Source organism: Typopeltis vanoorti, chromosome 13, assembly GCF_054136105.1.
Source record: "Typopeltis vanoorti isolate ZY-2024b chromosome 13, IOZ_Tvanoo_1.0, whole genome shotgun sequence".
Taxonomy (NCBI): domain Eukaryota; kingdom Metazoa; phylum Arthropoda; class Arachnida; order Uropygi; family Thelyphonidae; genus Typopeltis; species Typopeltis vanoorti.
In genome coordinates, this window is record NC_143561.1 from 35,655,296 (window position 1) to 35,679,058 (window position 23,763).

At 35.4% G+C, this 23,763-nt stretch overlaps 1 protein-coding gene across 4 annotated transcripts in view; it reads right to left on the minus strand.

Moving 5' to 3' along the window:
* The window catches only part of homer (protein), a 450,806-nt gene that overhangs the window by 34,893 nt on the left and 392,150 nt on the right, over window positions 1-23,763 (minus strand). For all 4 annotated transcript variants that reach the window (XM_090402479.1, XM_090402481.1, XM_090402478.1 and 1 more), the window contains one exon: window positions 8,743-8,864. In XM_090402479.1, the coding sequence (XP_090258605.1) occupies window positions 8,743-8,864 (122 nt within the window). The remainder of the gene's footprint in view (window positions 1-8,742; window positions 8,865-23,763) is intronic.

Sequence of the window (23,763 nt, forward strand, 5' to 3'; positions counted from 1 at the left end):
TGGATCCATCCATATTTTATAACCAAATATAGAAATAAAATTTATAAATTTACCAGAGAGCTTATGAAAATATTATTATTATTTTCAGTGTTCCATGGAGTCAAAGACTCATCATTGCAGTTGCTTAGATTTGCACTATTTTAAAGATAAACTCTGCGAGTCAGTAAAAGAAAGCAACATTTCAAGCGATATGAATTTATTATTTTTTTATCATATGGCAATAGAAATAATACTAAACTTAAATTGTATATCATGGTGTTTATTGCTATATTACCACGGCAACAACAACAACATTTTCTCATATTTGTCGATAATAATCTTTAATAATAATAATCAAAATAATACTTAATCACTTTTGTTGTTCTTGTTGCCATGACTATCACAAACCAGGCTTACTTGAAATTTGTAAATTTCGTCAGCTTTACTGATTTTATTGCCATGACAACCACAGCACGTATATTTTTACACGTTACATATTGCCATAGCGCAAATACTGACGACACTTTGCCATGGCAACGAAATTTTCCATTTTGTTAAATGTATATTTCGTACTTCTTTTATTAACATGGGAAAAAAAAGTAATTACAACCAAAATATTTCGATTTCAATGTAACCATGGCAACAACTCGAATCAAATCAGTTTATTTCATTTTTATATCCTAATCTTTAATAAAACGAAAATGCAATTCATATTTAATAATTTTCGTTTATAAATTTACATTAAGTAGAAAAGTGCTAATTAATGCGTCCAACATCAGAAAAATTCACAGGAGTAAACCTAATTAATAAACAAAACAAAATAAAAAAAAAGTTCCAGACAAATTTTTCTTGCTACCATTTCCAATGGGAGTTATATCCAAAGTTTTCAATGAAATTGTAAGTTGAAGCAATAATAAAAAAATAATCTCATTAAAGCAAAGAGAAGAGCAAACACTAAAGAGAGAAAAACCAAGACTTTGCTTGCTACTACGGGTGGTAAAATCTCATTACAGAACTCGGCATATTCACTTCATCTGGGACTAATCGATGAAAGGAACAATAAAAAATAAAAAATAAATAAAAAAATCCAATTAACGCATCCTTAATTTTCCTTCCGTCTATTGACAATTAATCGAAACAGAAGATCGACATTTTTATACTTGTCAATGAAGAAATTTTAAAGATCACAGCGGTGAACAGTTATGTCGATAAAATGGTCTTCACTCTCCAACAAAAGTTTTGCGATCGAAAAAAAAAAAAAAAAAAAGAAAGTTCTGGTGCGTTTCTTAAGTAGGCATTTGTCTTTCACTAAAGCATATAACAGCTTCTCTAAATTATCATAAATTATCTTTATAAATTATAAATTTTTTTAGATAAAAAATTTATTTGATGCAGTTAGGTGTAAGACTACTGTATGCTAATTTTGTACTGTTTCATGGCCCCTGTTAACATATTAAGATTTTGCTTATTTAATATTATATAAAATTAACAATTATATAAAATTAAGGGTTGGATTATAAATTATATACTGTTTCGGAGGAACTGAGAGGAGTTTGTAACGATGCGTAATCTAAACGATGGAGTGCAAATTAAAATATTACCTAACAACAGTTTTTCTATTTTTTTTTTTATTATTCAAATATTTTTAAGATAGTGAATGCCAATTTTACATGAGAACAAACACTAGCATATTTTACAAATGGATCTTTGTAATCTCTCTCTTTCTCTCTCTCTCTCTCTCTCTCCCTCTTTGATAAGAATTTTATTTATTATCTGCTCGCATTCTAAATTTTATATTTGTATAACTATTTAAAAATGAAGTATTTATGAGTTACCACTTTTTTTCTAAAAGTATGTTTAAATACCAATAAAAGATTTGAATATTAAATTTTAAAGATTTAAAAAAAAGATAGCTCAAAAATTTGCAATATTGTATATATTGTATGTATACAGTATTGACATTAGTTTTTTTCGACAAAAAAGTGACCAACGTCTATAGTTTATGTTATGTTTATGTTTATAGGACATATCAGAGGCTTTCAACTTTTTTTAGAGTGTAAATCTCGGTTTATTATTAATCACCCACTAGATGTTGGACACCTTTCGTGGGTGATGATACTCTGTCTTAGAGATTAAACATGATGATTTTCCAAATTGACGTATCCAAACTATCTAAATACCGGATATAATTTGCATAGACATTTCCAAAGAACTTGTTATGAACGACTTCAATATAACCACGTAATCTTCCTCACTCTCTTTTTCTCATTCGTTTATTTTCTACGAATATCATAGAAATCTGTTTTCATACAGTGGAAAATCCTATGCTGGTTTCATATGATGGAAGACAGTCACCTAGTCCTAGCTGAATACGAGCTGCAGTTTATAGAGGCGAGGTCCTGAACACATAGGTATTTGTATACGATACGATTTTTTTCTTTTCTCATGTTATCTAGATAATATTTACATTATGCTACTTTTATTTTACTTTAATAGGCTTCATAATACGACCTTTCTATGATCCATACTTGTTTTGTCCTCTGCTAGAAGGTTATTTTTCTCCACTGGCATCAATCATAGATGCGCATTGATAATGGAATATCTCCATGAGTGTTTACAATTTGAATGCAAAAAGTTAGACTAATGTGAACAGCCAATGGGAAGCAATATAATTAGATGGAATTAGGAAGAAAAAAAAAATTCTGACATCTTTCTTTAGGTTTCTTTTACGAGTATATAATACGCGGATCATTATCGTATTTTAAATTGCAAGGCACTGTTCGATATTGCTCAATAGAAACAGGAAATCATTATTAAAAATCTGAAGATTGTATTTTAATGCTGCTTTAGTTATTTGTTAGCTAAAAGGGCACTTAGTGCTAAGTGTGGTAAAATAGATTTTCATGCATCATATAGTTAAAGATGTAACCATAGAAACATTACGCAATGTTTATAATAAATGGTAATTAAACTAATGTATAACTAGTCAGTTGCGTGGGGGATATAAAAAAGTAACGGAATTTATTATATTTTAAAATAAAGAACTAAATTTATTTATTTATTGTATATACAAAAAAAGCATTCTTTCTATTAGTAGCATTACGACGGCTATATTAAAATAAAAACTCAAAACATAAAAAATAAATAATTTTTTCCGCCTGGTTCGAATCCCGCCTTCAGCATGTTATATTTTGATGATTGTCTTTTAGGTAGGAGATGACTTTCATCACCCATGTGACATCATCACTATTCAGTTAATGGGAGGCCTGAAGTGGCATCTCTGGATTATGCAAAAAAATAAATAAAATGCCGGCCTAGTTGACCGAGTGGATAACATACCCGATCTCTAACCAACAGGTCGTGGATTCGAATCCCGCCTTGGGCATAAATGTTTGTAAAAACCTGCTCTGGAGAAGCTTGTATAGCTCCTTGAGTTAATAAGGGTAGTGTTTTACACGTATTCCTTTAATTGATCCTATGTGTCAACAATAAAACACAAACCATGAATATAAAAAATGTTATATTAAGAATCAAAAAACCAAAAGGTGTATTTTCAAACATTAAATATTTAGCAATTTTTAAAAGTATAAATTTCTTTCATAATTTTATTTAACATGTAATTAATTTTGCTAGCCTTTTTTATATAGCATATTAATTTTAATGAAGAAATTTAATTTGTTTTTGTTATATACGATCTACCATAATGCCCTCTTACGTCAAGTAAGTGAACTATCCTTTCTAAATACAGTTTTTTTTATTATTATTATTTAAAATAAAGAGCTAAAAGGCTTCAATTCGGCGACGTAAAAATTATTAAAATTAAGGGGATATTAAATCCCACATTATTTCAAAGCCGAATAAGAATTATTTTAATAATTATTATTATTATTCAATAAAGGATACCTTTTCAAACAAATTATACGATTAATAAAATCTGTTATCCCATATAATATTTTCAATTACAGTTGATCACAAATTCCTTTTACTACACAAACGTAGCAAGAATTAATTATTTTAATAAAATTCACCATCATTTAAATAACCAACAACGAAATTTTTCATAGTTGTGATCCATCTTAGAAAGCCGCTGGAAACAACGTTACAGAACCACAGGAGTCCAGACAGTCCTTTAACAGACTGGTAAGTCACTTAAAGTGGGCAGTCAACCACGCACCATTTCTTCTAACCTCGTTGGCAAAAGGCCAGACTAGTGTGCCGAGTCTGTCACGCAGAAGGTGGATGATAAGGGGCTACTTGATTAGTAGTTGCCAGACAAGACATTGCATTATCTTACAAGAAAAAAAAAAAAAAAAAAAGACTTCCTGTTTAAAAATAAGGTTTATTTGTGTATCTGTGAGATTTACTTTACATCGTAATTATAATATACAAATATATTATTCAAAAATGACTTGCGATTAATGTTGTGCTATCACTTCTGTTTACAGATCTGTATTAGTTTTATCTCTTTGCCGAGGCAAAAAAAAAAAAAAAAGGAAAAAAAGATTCCATCTGACTAAATCTTGTCTCCCTTGATGGCAGGTGAAAGCAACGCACCTTTTCTAAACATGTGCATCAGTTAGATCCTCGATAACATCGAGTCATTAATGTTTAATGCATCGCCAGATCAATAACACTAGACGCATTCAGCAATCAATTCCCATTACGCGAAAACTAACGTGCCGCCTCGAAAAATCTTACAAAATATCGATGCAGTAGGTTTAAACTGGAGTTTGCTAGAAGGATAGAATATAAACGAATGGGAGCTATTTGCTTTTTAAAGATATTACCCAAGGGGAAAGGAAATTGGTTAAAAAAAAAAGAATGAACGATAAAGAAAGCTAGAGAGAAAAAAAATGGAGAGAGAGAGAGAGAGAAATCAAGAGGAGTAACAAAAGAAATGTTTATTTATTTTTTTAATGGCAATTCTATGCGCCATGGACAGGCTAAGGATTACATATACATAATCCAGGAATCTTGATTTAAAATCAGTCGTAATTATGCTTTGAAAGACTTGAATTTGAATCTCTTATAGAATACGTGAAGATCAAATAAATCAGCTAAGAGATGTTTGGTTGGCAGGATTTTCGGACTTTTCAACTAACGGTAAAGCAGCTGGAACATCTTGCACATGACAAAGTTGATACACGGTGGGGGGGGGGGGTATCAAAATAATGGAAACACCTACAGATTTTTGGACAATTTTTTTTTTTTTTTTTAATAAGCTGTAGACCCACCTCGGGAATTCGAAGTGGGCCTACACCACGAATTCGATGTGGAATAGACTGATACAAGTCACATACATACTGTACGCCCACAAATGCGAGACCCTTCGACGCTTCTGCGCATGTCAGACGAAGGAGAATCCATTCCGATATTAGGGTAATCAATGCGTTTCGTGGGATCAGTGTTTATTATTATACGCCGGAAACGATTGGAGTGCGAATTGCAGGCTGCCGTAATCAAAACGGCAGAAATCGTAGGTGTGTAACGAGCCACAGTATCGAAGATTATGACAAGGTATGGAAGCGAACAAGGCGTTGTCTCCAATCGGTTCAATCATATTTTCCGCCCGGAACATTATTGGCACAGTTGGGACATATTTTACAGGAAGAATGGCCAGCCTGGTTAGCCAAGGGGTTGTCGTATCCGCTCTCCGGCCAAAAGGCTGCGGGTTCGAATCCCGCCGTGGTCATGGATGTCTGTGAAAATACTAGTGGTGGTGGTCGGCGGTAGATGGCATTGGTGTAGATGATGAAGGTAGTGGCGGTTGGTGGCGTGGTGGAGACGGAGAGTTGTAAAGTAGGTGCCCTCCTTCGATGAGTCTTGGACTCCCTGGAGGTGTCACGTAATAATAATAATAAATTCCATTACCTTATGCTTGTATCAGTCTATTCCGAGTCGAAATTTGGTGTTCTAATAGTCCGAGATGGGTCCTACAGTTTATTAATAAAAAAAATTCTCCAAAAAAAATTTTAGGTGCCTCCATTATTTTGATAACCCCCTGTACTTGCCTCAAAGATTCCGGTCGTATCTACACCAACAGGCTCTAGATAGACCAGACATGAGCTTGTTCACGTGAGTTCAAATCTCCAGGATGCAGCTTGGTGACCTCACACGGGAAAATGATAATCATCTACTGTATTGATTGCATAAATATTCATCACAACAGGATTTGAACTCCCATTTTGCTGGTTGGAGACAAAATTCACAATGTCAAACACGTGGACAGATATAGAGATTGAAAAGGTTGAGTGGATTGGGAGAAAGCGATGTGATTATTACATCATATTACATTATTGCACCAAATTTTTGAAATGTGAAGTTATGCAAAATAAATAAATAAATAATAGCAAAGAAATTTTGTAATTGTGTTCGTAAAAATAAAAAAAAATAAAAAAAAACAAGATTCAAATATAATCTGAAAAATTATAGAAGTGATTCGGGTATCTGCGTGACTTCTAATACTGATTTGTTTATCTGTTTCGTAAGATGGAAATATGGCTTCTAACTAAGCAGTGAGCTGGAAATGCACGAAGATTTCGATCAAGCCAGAGATAGAAAATGAAATCCTGTTTCGCTACTACTGAGTAAGTCGATGAATTATCCGAAATACGGTAGTCGAATTTCTATCGTTCCTATCATAACGTATGCAGCTTCAATGTTGTTTTGAATTAGATTATGAAGGCAGAAGACAATGGTATTGTCTCTACCCCCCCCCCACTTTAACGTGTTTACTTTGTGCGCATGCGCGATTTCCTGCATGTATTAAGAATTCTATTATCAAAATCCTCCTAGGAATAGCGCAAGGAAAAATTACCTTTTACAGTAACCGGTGCAAGCCTACGAAACAATTCGGCATCCGATAAACTAATTGCCAATTCCTGCATAGAAACTGAACTGAATGATAGAAAGAAGTAACTATTGGTGAATCCATACTGGGATTATACTTGATTATTCAACCTAATTCTGCTACAGCGCAGTATAATCTGTCTATAAATATATGTTGAGACGGAAGTGACATAATTTATACTACTTTTACAAGATTTATTATTAAAAATTATTTTATTTATCTAAGAAATAATAATGCAATTTATATTTTACCTTTAATTTAAGAATAATATTATTACAAAATTTCAAATATTTTCTTAAAATTTTAAAATCACAAAAACACCTTTAAATATTCTACATCAAAATATTACAATTAAGTAACAATGTCGCCATTGAAGTTTTAATTGAGGCTTGGCTATTGCCGTTACCCAACCATGACTAGGGCTTTTAGCTCAATAATACCTCATCCACACAGATTTTCTTCATTCAGATGGCGGGATAAAGAGTCATGGACTCAGTCCATCTCCCAGTTATTTTAAGAACAGTGGCTGGATGAGTAAGATAAGATATATATAGTCCTTTTTAGGACTTCCAGGGTAACAAATAGCAATGCTGAACCGAGGAAGTAAACTGAGGTTCGGCTGTTGCTGTTATCCTGGGTGTGAGTTTTTGAGTTCGCTCCCTTAGGGTTTTTGCCTTAAGGGAGCACCTTGAGTCTCCGGGGAAGGTGTTCTCCGGCAGGGCCCGCTGAGGGGTTCTTGTCGGTGAATTATTTTCCTCGGAATTTGAGCGGTTCTGCTCAGGAGTCGGGGAGCCCATCGGGGTGCTAGGATGGGGCGGCCGACACTGAGTGGAACCAACGCTGAGCGGTTCTGCTTAAACGGGGTGCTTGGACGGGGCGGCCGTCAATGAGTGGAACCAACGCTGAGACATGGACGGTCTTTCGCCCACTATGGAGTGGCCTAGAGATCGTCCGATTTTTTGAGATTTTACCCTTTACTTACTAATCAGGGCTTTTAGCTCAATAATACCTCATCCACACAGATTTTCTTCATTCAGATGGCGGGATAAAGAGTCATGGACTCAGTCCATCTCCCAGTTATTTTAAGAACAGTGGCTGGATGAGTAAGATAAGATAAGATATATATAGTCCTTTTTAGGACTTCCAGGATAACAAATGGCAATGCTGTAGCCAATGAAGTTCTAACTGAGGCTCGGCTATTGCTGTTACCCAGCCATGACTAGAGCTTTTTAGCTCAACAACACTCCATCCGCACAGATTTTCTTCATTCAGATGACGGGATAAAGAGACAAAGACTCAGTCCATCGCCCAGTTCTTATAAGAACAGTGGCTGGACGAAGAGGTGATTAATTGACCGTGAGATGCGGTGATTAATACCCTTGGAGGGTAATGGATGGCAATGCTGTAGCCAATGAAGTCCTAATTGAGGTTCGGCTATTGCTGTTACCCTCCTGTGATGATCAGAGCTTTAATAGCTCAATAACACCTTAACCCTACACTGTCCTCTACGGAGATAACGGGGAGGATGAAAAGCATTCTTGCTTCGCCCCTTTAAGCCAATCCTTATAAGGATAAGCATTGGTTCTTAACCGGTGTTCCGCGAGAAGTTTTGTAATTTGTAATTTTTGAATTAATTTGTCAGCACAAGTTAATTTAATGATGGTTTAATTGTTGTTTAATTAATTATTAATTAATACATTACAAAATAACCAAGGTGTTCCGTCAAAATTTCAGGATCTGTGAAGTGTTCCGTAGTCGAAAAAAGTTTGAGAAACACTGATCTAAAGTTTATATTTTATTTTAAAATAGGAATATTTTAAAACTATTGCGATCAAATGAGGTACAACCTAGAAAAGAATTCTGCATGCAATATATATATTCTAGAAAGAAAATAAGGATGCACAACATCTTACCTTTGGGCAAGAGCAAGTTTGAGACGGTCATTCTCATACCTCAGTTGAGCTTCAACAGTGGACTGAGGCAGACTAGCCACTGAAGTTTTATCTTTTGCTTGATGTTTGGGGCTATCTGTAGCCTACAAAAGAAAAAACATAACGAATATGGAAATCATTGATCCTTATCTAAAAGAAAATGTATATTTCTATTGAACTATCATGCAAAAGAACAGAAAAGTAAGCCAAGATGGTTCCTTCCTTTCAATTGAAATTTAACAACGCGAACAGCCGAAGTGTAATCGACTTAACAGCTTACTCGACTAGGGAGTTTGTGTCACATCCCGGTCTCGCTAATACTATCTGTATTTGCAGACAAGTGTTAAATGACATGACAGTGTTAGCATATAGTACGAAGGGCTAATTCTTGTTAATTCAAATCCATTTACTGGTTGTCCAAGTAGCGCAATTAGCACTGTCAAACAGAATTACATCCATTGAACGCTTGATCTACAAATGACCAATGGAACACACACACACACACACACACACACACACACACTGAGTGGCAATTTTATTAGGAACAACCCACTAGCAATACGTCTACGAAAAACGCCTTCTTCCTCAAAAGAGGATGGAGCGTTAATGTAGAGAGATCTCGGATTACAGAATCCAATGACCCTGATAGGGGGAATAGATGCAGAAGACCTCACTAAGTTTTACTCCTGTCAGATAAAAACATCGAAATACGGGAAAATATACAGGGGTACAACTGAGCATCTTAACAAATGGTAATCTGGCTCAATGAATCCACACTAATGTTAAAGCTAGGACATGAGTACAGTATTGTGAATTAATAACCAATGTGCCAGATGGTGGCATTGTATGCTGGTGTGGTAAATGTTTCCTTTGCATATGTTATGTTCCCTAAGAGTAGCGAAATGATGTATGAATGACAAAATCTACTTCAACATTCCATCCGGTTACGATCACTTTCAACAAGATAATCCACCATGTCACAGGGCACAGATCGATTCGTTCTTTGTTTTCAAGAACAATGAATTTGCCATAATCAAATCGCTTGCTCGGTAACCCGGATCTTAATCGAATTGACAATTGGCGGGATAAGGTAACATGAACACTCACGGCAGATTCCGAAGGCCAATATTGGATAACTACAATCACGTCCACATGGGCTAGGATCCTTGTCTCTCACTCTCTCAATATTTTTCGATTAATTTTCTCCTTCTGTTCATTTTCTTGCATTTTTTACCAAGTTTCTCCCCCGCCCCTCTCTTGTTTCATCATTCCATTTCCTACCCAACCATCAGAGACTTATATAAGCAGAATTTCTTATTCAAGAATCTTAAGACCAAATATAGACTATATTATCATTGCTAAGTTCATATTATTTAAATGTAAAAATATTTTTTTAATGCTCTAAACTTTGTATTCAGGTGTCCTAACTAATCTAAAACGCACTTGTTATAATAACGATGAACAAATTTATTAAGTTTTGAACAAACCTTACCTTTATGTGATTCAATCCATTTGGAAATGAAAACGCTAAACTAGTTCTATTCGCTTCTATTCCTACATCAAAATTCTGTTTTTTAGAACTAAAAGTAGCCATAAATGAATTATGGTATTGAAAGTACAACATCTAAATCTTCTATTGCAGTTCCTGCCACTCCTGTAACTACACTAAAGCTCAGAACCACTGATACAGAGTTTACTACAATCACTCAGGCAAACAAATATACGCAAAAAAAAAAAAAAAAAAAAAAAAAAAAAAACATACAAAAGACCTTGAGCTTTAACAAAGGAAATTCTCGCAATCGCATCCCCTTAAGCGTGAAACTGGTTGTTCAAATTTGTCATTGAGAGATACATTTTCTATTTATTTTTTATTTTTTATTATTATTTATCGATCAATAGGTATGCTCATGAATAAGGATTTGTATTTAATAGAATCCCACGCAGTTTTTTTTTTTTATGCCAAAAACCTCGGATTCGATTAACAGATCTTGCCAAACCAGGTAATAGAAAAAGAGATGATTGAATTGAAGGGAGAAAAAAAAAAAAAAAAAGAGAGGCGGGCCTTTACACAATATGTACATATTCTATTGCATAAATATACAGCACACAGACCATCTTTATGTAGTCGTGGAAAAAGGGAAAAAAAAAAAAAAAAAAAAAAAGATATAACCTTCGAGATAAAAATCTCAATTCATGAAAGAACCTGTCTATTGATTCCAGTTGCAAAGGCCGGAAGTGTGTAGCAATAGAAGGATTTTTTTTTTAAAAATCTTATTATAATTTACATTTGCAGGTTACTTAATACAATTATTAGTACACAATTCATGGCAATTTAATTTTGTAATACAATATACGAATGGTTTAAGTTAGTGGATTAAGATCTGGATTAGTGGATTAAGATAGTTTTTTTACACAATCCCGCAATCAGGAAGACGTTCCAATATTGTATACTTTATCACAAATGGTCATTATTTTATAAATATATTATAAATAAATACTTTTTTTCCCTGTGATTTTCTGTAGCAGTGCCTTTCTACAGTTGTTTTCTGTTGTATGTCGCTGAGAAATCCATATTAATGCAATTTAAAAGATGAGAAAGGGGGGGGGGGAAGGCAGCATTTCTTAAATAATACAAGCAATTGGAAGATACATATAACTTTAAAGTACGTACTAGAATACTTTTAAGTTAAATGTATTCTTACTGTCACAGGATAACGATCTCAGAAAACCACTTTCGAAATACGAATAGTCAGGCTTTGTTGCTACGCAACCGTCAAAAGTCAAAAAAAAAAAAATGTTCAATTTCACTAAACTAGTATAAGCAGAAGACGAAAATAGAATGGTGATCTACATACACAGTTATCGTAATACACCGAGTATGAACAAAACATGATCACTAGTAAAGAAGAAGAAAAAAAAAAAAAGTAAACACATGCGTGACATTTCTTCAAAAAGGAAGCTTTGAGTGTTGTTAGCTGACGATGTTCCATACGTCAATAACAGCTATTTGGTTTCACCGGTGGATAAAAGTGAACTCCGTGATTATCTGTTATCTACTTGCTCAAAGTTCAAATCTTAAACTAACTGCAGTTAACTGGTCTCGGCTAGAAACCCCACCCCCAACACCACCCCACCAAAAAAAAAAAAAAAAAAAAAAAAACAGAAATATCGACATTATCAATACCGTATGAAACTGACAGATTCTATGTATACACACACCTGAAGCGATTTAAATTCAAATAGTATTTGCACTAAAATCGAGGTGATGATAATTTATTCTTACATACTTATGTCTTTGTTTCAAAAAGCATCTTGATTGTTTAGTTTCACAGATCAGTGAGGAGTAACGATTTTTTGTTTTAATTACTATAATTTCTACAGAGACACTTCGAGCACTGAATATATATATTCAAGTTTATTTATATTTATAATTTTTATAAACATAGTCTTATAAGGACTGGCTTAACGGGCCAAGCAAGAATGCTTTTCAAATTCCCCGTTGTCTGTAGAGGACGGTGTAAGGATAAGGTGTATTGAGCAATAAAGCTCTGATCATGGCAATAGCCGAGCCTCAGTTAGAACTTCATTGGCTACAGCATTGCCATCCATTATCATCCCTGGGTATCCATTTTTGTTGCCTCGTACGACATGCATGAGCTACATTGGGATTATTCTTATCCCGGCCACCACACGGGAGTTATAAATATAAATACTCGTAAAGTTTAGTTATAAATTAATTATAGAAAAATATGTTTACTGTTACAAAATTACTTTTATTTTATAGTAATAGTCAATTTAATTTAAATAATAAATTTAATTATAAAATTTACTGTAAAGTTAAATAATTATTTTTATATTTTTATTTCCTTTATATTATATGACTAAGTACGCAACTAATTAAAAATATTTTATTTATTAAAGAGAAATAATACTACATGTAAACGTCAAAACTACTATAGGGTGTGCTAACTACAAGATCATGATTGGTTTGCCATAAAATAACAAACAAGTGATACCAGTTCGTAATGTAGAAAAAGATTATTTTGTCTAAATAATAATTTTAGTTATAATATTAATAATAACAATATTATAAATAATATTATTATTTCTAAATAATAAAAATGATTTATCATTTAGTTTAAATCATTATTTAGAAAAATGAAATCCTTTTTCTAAATAATTTTAGAAAAATGACCTAAAAATCCACTATTGTTGTAATTATGCGAGAGCAAGCTGAAATAGATATCGAAATAAACTCAATCATCGTAATTACGTTTTTTTTTTATTTAATATACAACGGAGAAGACAAAAATATCGAAAATAATTTATAACCCGCCAGCTTAAGACTAGTGGCACAAAATCCCAATAATTATATCGATGAAGAACATTTCATGGAAGAGATAGTGTCGATAATATTGATGTGGAGATAATCGATGATTACATGCTAAACTTTTGACAATCAAGTCCACTAAGACTGAAAAAAGACTGAAGTAATTTGTCTATTGTTTTAAAATTTTAAGTGGGAGCGAAAGTTGGAGAAGTCATTAGGTCATGAAAAAAATTGAATATAGTAGAAATGGAATACACAATAGAGAAAACAGGTGCTCTTGGCAAGCGGCCTCATATAAAAAGTCCCCCCCCCCTCTTCTTTCTCTATGTGTATACATTTCAAACCTCACTGACCGTTCAATAAATTCTCTGGAGTCGAGAAAATGCTACGTAAAAAAATAAACAAGAGTCGTCTTTCTCTTTTAGGACTGCAGGAGGACGGGGGTAACCATGCAATGCAAACTCTCCGCTATTAAGTGTGCGAGAAAAGGAATTTTTCAATAAACCGTCACAATAGCGTTAGGCTTTGGAGGAGCTCAGCAGACGATGTTGACGCGAGGATTATATTAACATCAACAAGTCCCCAGACGCATCTCTGTTACGTGAATCCCTACAATAGTTGGAATTTAAAGCGAAGAAAGGGGAAAAAAAATTAAGTCTGGGATTATGAACTCTATCTAGAAATAGCAATTTCGTAACATTGACCAAAATGACAATTTCTTTGAGGTACATTTAATCATAGCGCCGTACTGTTTTATCCTATTCATGGTGTACATAATTATTTCTTCTTATTATACTATTGTTATTATTAATAATAATTCTGAATGTTTTGTTATTTATTTTATTATATTTTATATTTAATTTTATATTATATTCTATTCCTCTCGGTTCACAATTCCCGCCAGTATCCAAACAATGATTATAGGCTTTGCAGCCTATAGCAAATCAGTGGATTGATTAATTATTATTGCATTTATAATATGTATTGTTATTTAATATATTATAATAAATATTCTTCTGTTATGTATGTACTTTATTAACATATCATACATAACAGAAGAATAATATACTTCATTATTTATTATATTTATATTCATGCATTGCTATTTTTATTCATTTGTTATTTATATATATTTTATCACTTTATATAATTTATTGTTACATTATTTACTATATTCTTCTATAATATGAGTACAGTATTTGATTTCTAGCGATGTTTATAGTAATAATAATAATAATATCATTTTTTACATTATTATATTACAATTATTATTATAACAAATATTTTTTCTTTTATTTTTGAAATATTACGTTACATTACATATTTTTCTTTTCAAACACTATATTACAATTTTTGTTTTGCAAATTATTTTATTCTTTTATTTTTTACAAAGTTTACCATTTCCTACTTTTCTAGCGACATCAGAAAGTTTTCATTCCAAAAAACAAGTAAATAAGAATTATTATATGTGTATCAAACCACAATCGATGTTGTAAAACAATAAAATAAATACGCAACTTAATGTTGCTATATATTTGTGTATATAATTAATCTTGCTTAATCGTGTGCAGGTTTAATACAAAGAAAGTTTACTCATTGTTCTATATGATATATGTTTCAATACTCCTGTACTTACTGATATCTAAGTTTCATTTTGAACAGAAAATAAGAGGTTCAGTGTAGTAATATTTCCTTCCCGATTTAGATTCCATACAGTATACTGATTTAAATCCATGTCAAATCTAATAAAAACAAGTTCTTAGCATAACCCTTTTCACTGACAATACATCGATGATTTGTGATGCCCAAATTAAATTACAATCAAGTTTTAATCCTAAATAAATTATGACATTAACTTTTTCTCTTTCAATCCAATTAGATTTAATTTTGTTTTACAGTTCTAGTCAGGACGAACCTCAATTTTTGGAAACAGGAGATGCCAATCTTCATGATGGCTGACCACAATCATGGCCAATCATGATGGCTAGCCTAAGACATCAATTTTTTTTATTATTAACCGCGAAGGAGAGTACGAATGACAAATGTCGCCATCTCGTGGTCTCTGATGCTAACGATGTATATTATTGTTTGAAATAGCATAAGTCAATTTTTTTTCTTGAGTTGCGGGGTTATAAACCAGAGTTGACGATAGAAACTCCGCTTGCTAATACAGGATATTGACTAAATTTGGAAGAAAGGTTTAGAAAGAGGCGACAAGAATGGAAATTAAAACGGTTTTTTGTTTTGCACTATGGATATAAATGTCATTTCCAAAGGGATATTTGTTTTCTGTATTTTGCCACTTTCTCAGATATTTTAAAAAAAACGGAAAAATATATTATAGAATGTTTTAAAAATAATTTACTACCAAGCCAATATTAATTGCAGGCTTCTTAAAATATCATGGAACTATATCCATGCATGGCATTTTATCCTTTTTATGTATTGAACGATTTTTCTTATTTATTATAGAAAAACTTAAAACTATACAATTTTTAAATTTAGACATGAAAAAACTATCTCACTCTGTATTTGAACTAAGCATTTGTTAAGACCCACTTGTCATTCGTACTTAGTACGTAAGAGAGAAACATAACCTACGTAACATATTTTGATTGCATTGTATAAAATGAATACTGTATTTTGTATACGATATTCTTATCTTGCATATATTGTACCTTGTATCATTATCTACGACACTTATCTAATACAGTATTTATACAAATGTTTAAACCATTTGAGATGTGGCATCATATGCACTACCACTTATTTAATATAAATAGTTGAACAAAGGAAAATTTTTATATCATTTATCAAATAATAATGGAACTTAAATATATATTAAAATTTATGATTATAACTTGAATCATTTAAAATGTCTTCTAAAATTCAAACAAAAATATGATACATCTGTAAATCTTTCATATCATATATGAGATGCGGTGATTGATTCATTCAATCCAATACCCTTGGAGGGTAATGGATGGCAATGCTGTAGTCAATGAAGTTCTAACTGAGGCTCGGCTATTGCTGTTACCTTCCTGCCATGATCAGAGCTTTAATAGCTCAATAACACTTATCCTTACACTATCTTCTACAGATAACGGGGAAGACGAAAAGCATTCTTGCTTCACCCCTTTAAGCCAGTCCTTAAACTCCTAAGGACTATAAGAAAGATTCCCGTGACCACAGGGTGATGATTGTGAGTGAAATAATCCCTTGGAGGGTAATGGATGGCAATGCTGTAGCCAATGAAGTTGTTATAAGAATCCTTATAAGGACTATATATATAGGGACAGCATAACACGACTTTATCTGGGAAGGAATCGACCGTGAAATGCGGTGATTGATTCATTCAATCCAATCCCTTGGAGGGTAATGGATGGCAATGCTGTTACCCTCCTGCCATGATCAGAGCTTTAATAGCTCAATAACACCTTATCCCTACACTGTCCTCTACAGATAACTGGGAAGATGAAAAACATTCTTGCTTCGCTCCTTTAAGCCAGTCCTTATAAGGACGACTTTATCTCTCTCTTTTTTTTTTTTTTTGTAAAATAAAATATTCAGTGATGGTTTGGTCGTGAAAGAAACGCATTATTTATTTTCAGTGATTGGAAATTTGAACGTAGAAGCCTACCTCTTCTTATTCTCTTCCCCTTGCTCTATCTTAGTGTTACCTTAGAAAAAGTAACTTTATCTCTATGAGCCTTACGAGTAAACTACATGAGGGTACAGATCCGTTTTAGTGTACCCCATTTATTCTTTGTCATAAGAGGATGCGCTTCTTTCAAAGACCATTTTTTATGACCCAAACTGTATTTGTCTGATAGGAATTGGCGAACATACCAAGCATGGCAACAGCTTGGCCAGTCTTTTACGGAAGACTCAATAAACACGGTCATATAACCCCGCCATAAAATGCAAGCTGCTATATGTCGGGATGGTGTAATGGGAGCAGATGTTTTTAGAGGCAGAGTCGTTTCATCTTAGAGGGATGGTGGGGAAAGAATATGTGTCGAACATCATGTGGGTTAAAGGGTTAAGTACATCTAATAAAATACTTTACTTTTCTGTTCATTTTTCGTTTATAATTTATAACAGAAAGGATAGAACTATCTTCTATTAGGTCGTACTCTATGCCCAATCTAAAATCATTCTATAAATTAATTTGATATGAGTTACCCGAGTCTTATTTTTATCCCTAAAACGATTACTGTACATATTTTTAGACATCCCAGTTATTAACCTTTGAGCTCCAAGTAATATATGGAGCTTAATGCGTTTTCCCTGTCAGCTCAAAGTCATTTAGGCAGAGAGCAATTTCTAATACCTTCTCATCTAGTAGCTCACTTCTGTCACGCACAACAAGCTAAGTCACTCCAAGAGTTAATTACGATCTTGGGATGTTGCTACCTGCATAAGATCTTAGCTGCAATTATAAATTATGTGCTTAATATAGAGAGCTAAGACTTCTGTTTTCGTCACGATTCGTGACAAGGAGTATGCAAATAAATTAATAATAAATGAAAAAAACTCCCTATGATAAATAAAAGATATTTAATTCTGTTAATTCTCTTCAATAGGGAAGCCTATTCACTTTTTCAACAATTCAAGGTAGCCAGAGAACGTAACCTATACTCATACATTACCATACACTTATTTTTCTTTATTTTTTTATATATATTTTGTTCGTTTAATTTAATTAATAATTTTATTTATTTTTGTGTGAAATTTATGAATATACTTATTCGATTCGCTTTGAGAATTGAAATTAATTTATTCGGTGACATTTTTGTATCTAAACACGTCACTGCATTTTCATTGGCTTAAGCGAATCCCATGGTATGTTAGCGTGTACAATGACGTCAAGAGAGAGATAGAGATGCCACAAGTCTTCACTTTCCAATTATGGCAAGCACCAGGGAAAAAAAAAAAAAAAAAAAAAAAAAAAAGGAGAAAAAAAAAAGAAGACATAGCTGGAAGCAAGACTACAGCTCGTTTTCATCACTAGTAATAAGAAAGTTGTTTACATTAGACGCAGACTCTTATTAAAGTAGGAGGAAACATAAAGAGATAAACCGACTCCTTCGCTTAGTATGGGGTAGATGCACTGCAGTCACAACAAAAAGAGATCTCGAAGTGAGTCAAGTTATTTTCATTAGTGAACACGAAGTGTGATCGAGTTACAGACCACAGTTCGTTTTTTCTTTATTTTATAAACACAGCAGTCAAAGATGAATACAAGCATTCCAGATAGTTTTTTTTGACTCTTTCAATGCAACATTCGGTACAGAGATTCGCGCCACAGTGGCATGGTGGATAATCCACACTGTTCATGGTCAGAAAGAAAGTTCAAATAGAGTTAAAAGCATCTCTCTCTCTCTCTCTCTATATATATATATATATATGTGTGTGTGTGTGTGTGTGTGTGTGCATTGCATTATACATTGCATCGCATTCCATTATGCATTGCATTATATACGCCTAAAAGGGGGTGTGCTTTGCATTATGGGATACATACATACTAAGGCAAGTGATATGAAGTCATTAGCCTCTATATGCAAGTAGCACAGATGTGAATATATTTCACGCGCAAAAAGGATTAAAACAAAGTATAAAATTCCTTGGTATCTTTAAGTATTTTACAATCGAGTTAAAAGAAATTTCTACATCTTTCTCTCATCCAGAGATTTTTATTAAGTAGATCAAGCACCTTTTGTATACTTGTATATGAGAAATATATGAATTCTGCATTACTTCGACTTTGAACCACCATACCCTTGGAGGGTAATGGATGGCAATGCTGTAGCCAATGAAATTCTAACTGAGGCTCGGCTATTGCTGTTACCCTCCTGCCATGATCAGAGCTTTAATAATAGCTCAATAACACCTTATCCCTACACTGTCCTCTACAGATAACGGGGAAGATAAAAAGCATTCTTGCTTCGCCCCTTTAAGCCAGTCTTTATAAGGACTTTGACAGGAAGAATAGGATTGATTCATTCAATCCAATATCCTTGGAGGATAATGAATGGCAATGCGGTAGCCAATGAAGTTCTAACTGAAGCTCGGCTATTGCTGTTACCCTCCTGGCATGATCAGAGCTTTAATTGCTCAATAACACCTTATCCTTTTAAGCCAGTCCTTATAAGGCTTTGACAGGTTGGTTTTAGAGTATTGATCGATCTAGTAATCAATCATGAAGTTAGATGTTATTCAGTGGTGATATCTGATCCTAGAGCTACCGTGGGAACTTGTAAAGACTTGTTTCTCATGAGAATTCGCCGTAAAGTCTATATTTCCAACTCGCGCTGTTCATTGTCATTCGAGTGTGTTTTGAGTGTTGATTGCGGTCTCACGATAGTCCTTTAGTGTGATGTATCTTGTGTTCATACGATATACGGAAGTCCTTGAGATCCAGCTCAGGTAAGCATATATTTGAATATTTTAAACATGAACAATTTAAGTCCCGATGATTAATCCATCGTTGGATAAGAAGCTGGCGCTCACCTCCTCAAAAAACTGTTGAAGAAATTTGAGGTAGAGTAGCCAGGGTTTCTAAACCTATATTCAGCGACAGACGACTCCACAGAAGGGGAAGAAGGGAAGACGAACCTGATAATCTCTGTTCTCACTCCAAAACACGATACAGAAACCCATGCTCGGAAAAAAACGTAAAACAGCGGAGACTCAGATAAACGAGGGGATGGAAGAAGATAACCCCAACACTGACCTCCCAACATCCAATAACGAAAAAATTCTTCCAATTGTTCTACGGGAAAAAGAACGTCGGACGGCCCTTAGGCCTATTATGCAAAATCACCAAATTGCCTATTCATGGGCAAAAAACGTAGACGACGGAGTTAAAATCCAACCTGCCACAGTAGGTGACTACCGACTCCTCACAAAAACCATGGATGAGTCAAATATTAAATATCATACTTACTCACTGAAGTCGGAGAAAAACATAAAAGTTGTACTCAGGGGAGCAACGGAAAACATCTGCACAGATGAAATTACTGAAGACTTCTGCCTCCACGATCACCCACCCGTCAAGGTTACAGAATGCTACGGGCTGACAAGAGTCCAATGGCCCTAGTACTCGTTGAGATGCCCAAAACACACAAGAACATATACAACATAATAACGATCTGTGGTCTGAAAATCACAACAGAACCACTAAAAGAAAAGAACCTCGTCGGGCCAGTGCTACAGATGTCAGAAGTACGGACACGCACAGAAACTCTGCAGAGCAGACCACAAATGCCTCAAATGTGGGCAAAACCACTCCACAGCAAGCTGCTCAAAACCCAGGACCTCACCACCCAAATGCACGAACTGCGGGGCCCCCACCCGGCAAACTACACAGACTGCAGTCACCACCCTAAGTATAAAACAGACAACAAAAGGAAACAGATCTCTCAACCCTGCCCACAGGCACCAGAGTTGGCGGCTCCCCAGTTGCCTGACACCCAACAAAATACCAGCTCTCACAAATGGAAAATACCAACAGTCTGGAAAGCCACCATCGAAGCAGGACATACGCCGAAGTAGCCCGCTCGTCCAAAGATATCCAGCAGAACCAAATTCTTCCAAACATGACAACAGTCATCACAGCCTCATTGGCAAACATGCTTCAAGACTTCAGTAAGTCAAACCCTTCACCAAACTCCAGAAAAAGATTTCGAAAAGAAATTCAAACCATATTATCAATGCTTGTTAATGAATAAAACTAGATTACTCCCAGACTCACTGCAGATCGTCGCTTGGAACGCCAGTGGCCTAAAAAACAAGACACTGGAGCTTCAAGAATTCTCTCACAGGTACAACCCTGACATAATCCTAATTAATGAAACTCATCTAAGACTTGCAGACAATCCAAAACTGAGAGGCTACACACTATATAGAAATGACCGACTGGACTATAGAGGTGGTGGTACAGCCATATTTATCTGGAACTGCATCAGGCACAAGGAATACTCACCCCCCCAACCTCTAACCTAGAACTCACTGGTGTCGAAGCCCACACAAACTCAACTGGAAGACTTAAAATCTACGCCGCCTACAACTCTCCCGCTAAGACCCTGCAATTTTCCGACTTGGATGCTGTACTAGGCATAAATGAATCCATCATCGTCGCTGAGGACTTAAACTCCAAACATCCCTCCTGGAACAGCAGAACCACAAATAAAAATGGCCGTATCCTCTTCAGCTACACAGGATTAAACAACGCTGTCGTAACAGAACCCAGTGAACCAACCCACCACAGCCCAACTGGCACAGCCGACATCCTAGACATCGCCATCCTACACAACATCAAATACCAGCACATCATTCAAGCACTGAACGAATTATCATCAGACCACAACCCAATCCTACTTCACTTAGGGAACAAAGACCAGTCACCTCCCCCCCCCCCCAAAAATCCTCCATTGTCTGGGAGAAACTTAGGAAAGTGTTACCAGAACACACTGGTCCGGTTCCCCATATAAAAGCCAAGGAAGAAATAGACACGGCAATAAAGAACCTGACCAATCAAATCAATAAATCCATAACAGCAGCCACAGTATCCACGATTACCCACAAACAAAATCATCTCCCGGAAGAAATCATGGACTTAATGAGGGAAAAAAACAGACAAAGAAAAAGATATCACAACACTCGTGCTCCCCAGGACAAAACAGCCCTCAACAGATTAAACAAATCTGTCCGAGAAGCTCTCCAGAACCAACAATGGGACAACAAACTCACCTCCATCTCCACAGCAGATTATTCCATACGGAAATTCCTAAACAACCTCAGGAACAAGCGCAAATCCCCCCCCCCTCTGCAAGCAGAACAGCACCTTGCATACACAGATGCTGACAAAGCCGAAGCCATAGCAAGAAACCTAGAGAAACAATGCAGTCCTGCATATGAGAACCTAAACATCAGCCATGTATACAAGATCCATCGTAAAGTCAGGTTCACAGTAAATCGTCCCGATGTCAATCCAAGCCCTATAATGCCTACCTCACCTACCGAAATAATCGGCATCATCAACCATCTGAAGATCAAAAAAGCCCCAGGTCCTGACGGCATCACTAACCAAGTCATCAAGGCACTACCACGCAAAGCCATAGCACATTTGGCAACCATCATAAACTCCATCCTCGAATGGAAGCACTTCCCCCAGTCATGGAAAATAGCTGGCATCATCCCAATTCACAAACCAGGCAAAGACCCACACCTACCTGAAAATTACCGTCCCATCAGCCTGCTATCCAACTTAGGGAAAATAGCTGAGAAAATCATCCTCATCAGACTCCAAGATCATGTCACCCAACTAAATATCATTCCACAAGAACAATTTGGTTTCCGTCAAAATCACAGCACCACCCAACAGATCCATAGACTGGTAGAATACATTACCACAGGATTTAATTGGAATCCACACACTGGAGCCATCTTCCTAGACATCTCAAAGGCCTTCGATAAGATCTGGCACCAAGGCCTCCTCTACAAACTTATCATCGCTAACCTTCCACTAAGCATGATACACCTGATCAAATCATACCTCTCCAACAGGAGGATGCAAGTCAAAATCAATGAAACAGTCTCAACCCAATGGAAAATCCTCGCTGGCGTTCCTCAAGGATCAGTGCTAGCCCCGATCCTGATCAACATCTATATGGCAGACATCCCTCAAAATCCTCTCACATCCACCATCGCCCTTTATGCAGATGACACGGCTATTCTAGCCAGATCCCGCCAACCACATCTCGTTACCAAAAAACTACAAGACACCATCCTGAATCTAGAAAAATGGTTTAAAGACTGGCGACTACAATTAAACCCCCAGAAAAGTACAACGATACTCTTCACAAGAAGACGAGCATCCCCCAAAGAAGACATCACCCTGTCAACTCCAAAATTCCCTGGAAAACGGAAGTAAAATACCTCGGAATAATTCTCCATATGCGATTATGCTTCAACAGCCACATCAAGAACACATGCACCAAAGCTTCAAAAGTTATCGCCCAGCTATACCCCTTGATCAACAGACACAGCAAACTAAGCTCAAGAAACAAAATTCTACTGTACAAGACAGTGATCCGTCCCACAGTTATATACGCCTCCCCAGCCTGGAGCCATACCTCAAGCTACAAAGACTACAGAACAAGTGTCTGCGAATGATACTGGACGCCCCGTGGTTCATCAGGAATGCCCAGATCCACCCGGACATAAATATCCCCTACATCTCTGCACTACTACGCTCCTTAGCAGAAAAATTCTTTATGAAGACATCTACGCATCCAAACCAACTAATACAGCAAGCCGGAAACTATGACGGTAATGACTACTGGAAACATAAAAGACCGAAAGCCATCCTAACACCCAACGACGAATAACCACTTCTGCCCACTCAGGGCGAGCTAAAATAGCTCACAAATCTCTCCCATCACTGCTCCCGAAACAGACAACAGGGAATATGAAAAGCGTCAAGCTTCACCCTCTGCGCCATATATGTTCAGCGTCCTGCGACCTTGGTTTCGAGAACCTTGGAGGGTAATGGATGGCAATACTGTAGCCAATGAAGTTTAACTGAGGCTCGGCTGTTGCTGTTATCCCCTGGAGCGCTGAGAATCGAGAGTTTTGAGTTCGCTCTCTTAAGGTTTTTGCCTTAAGGG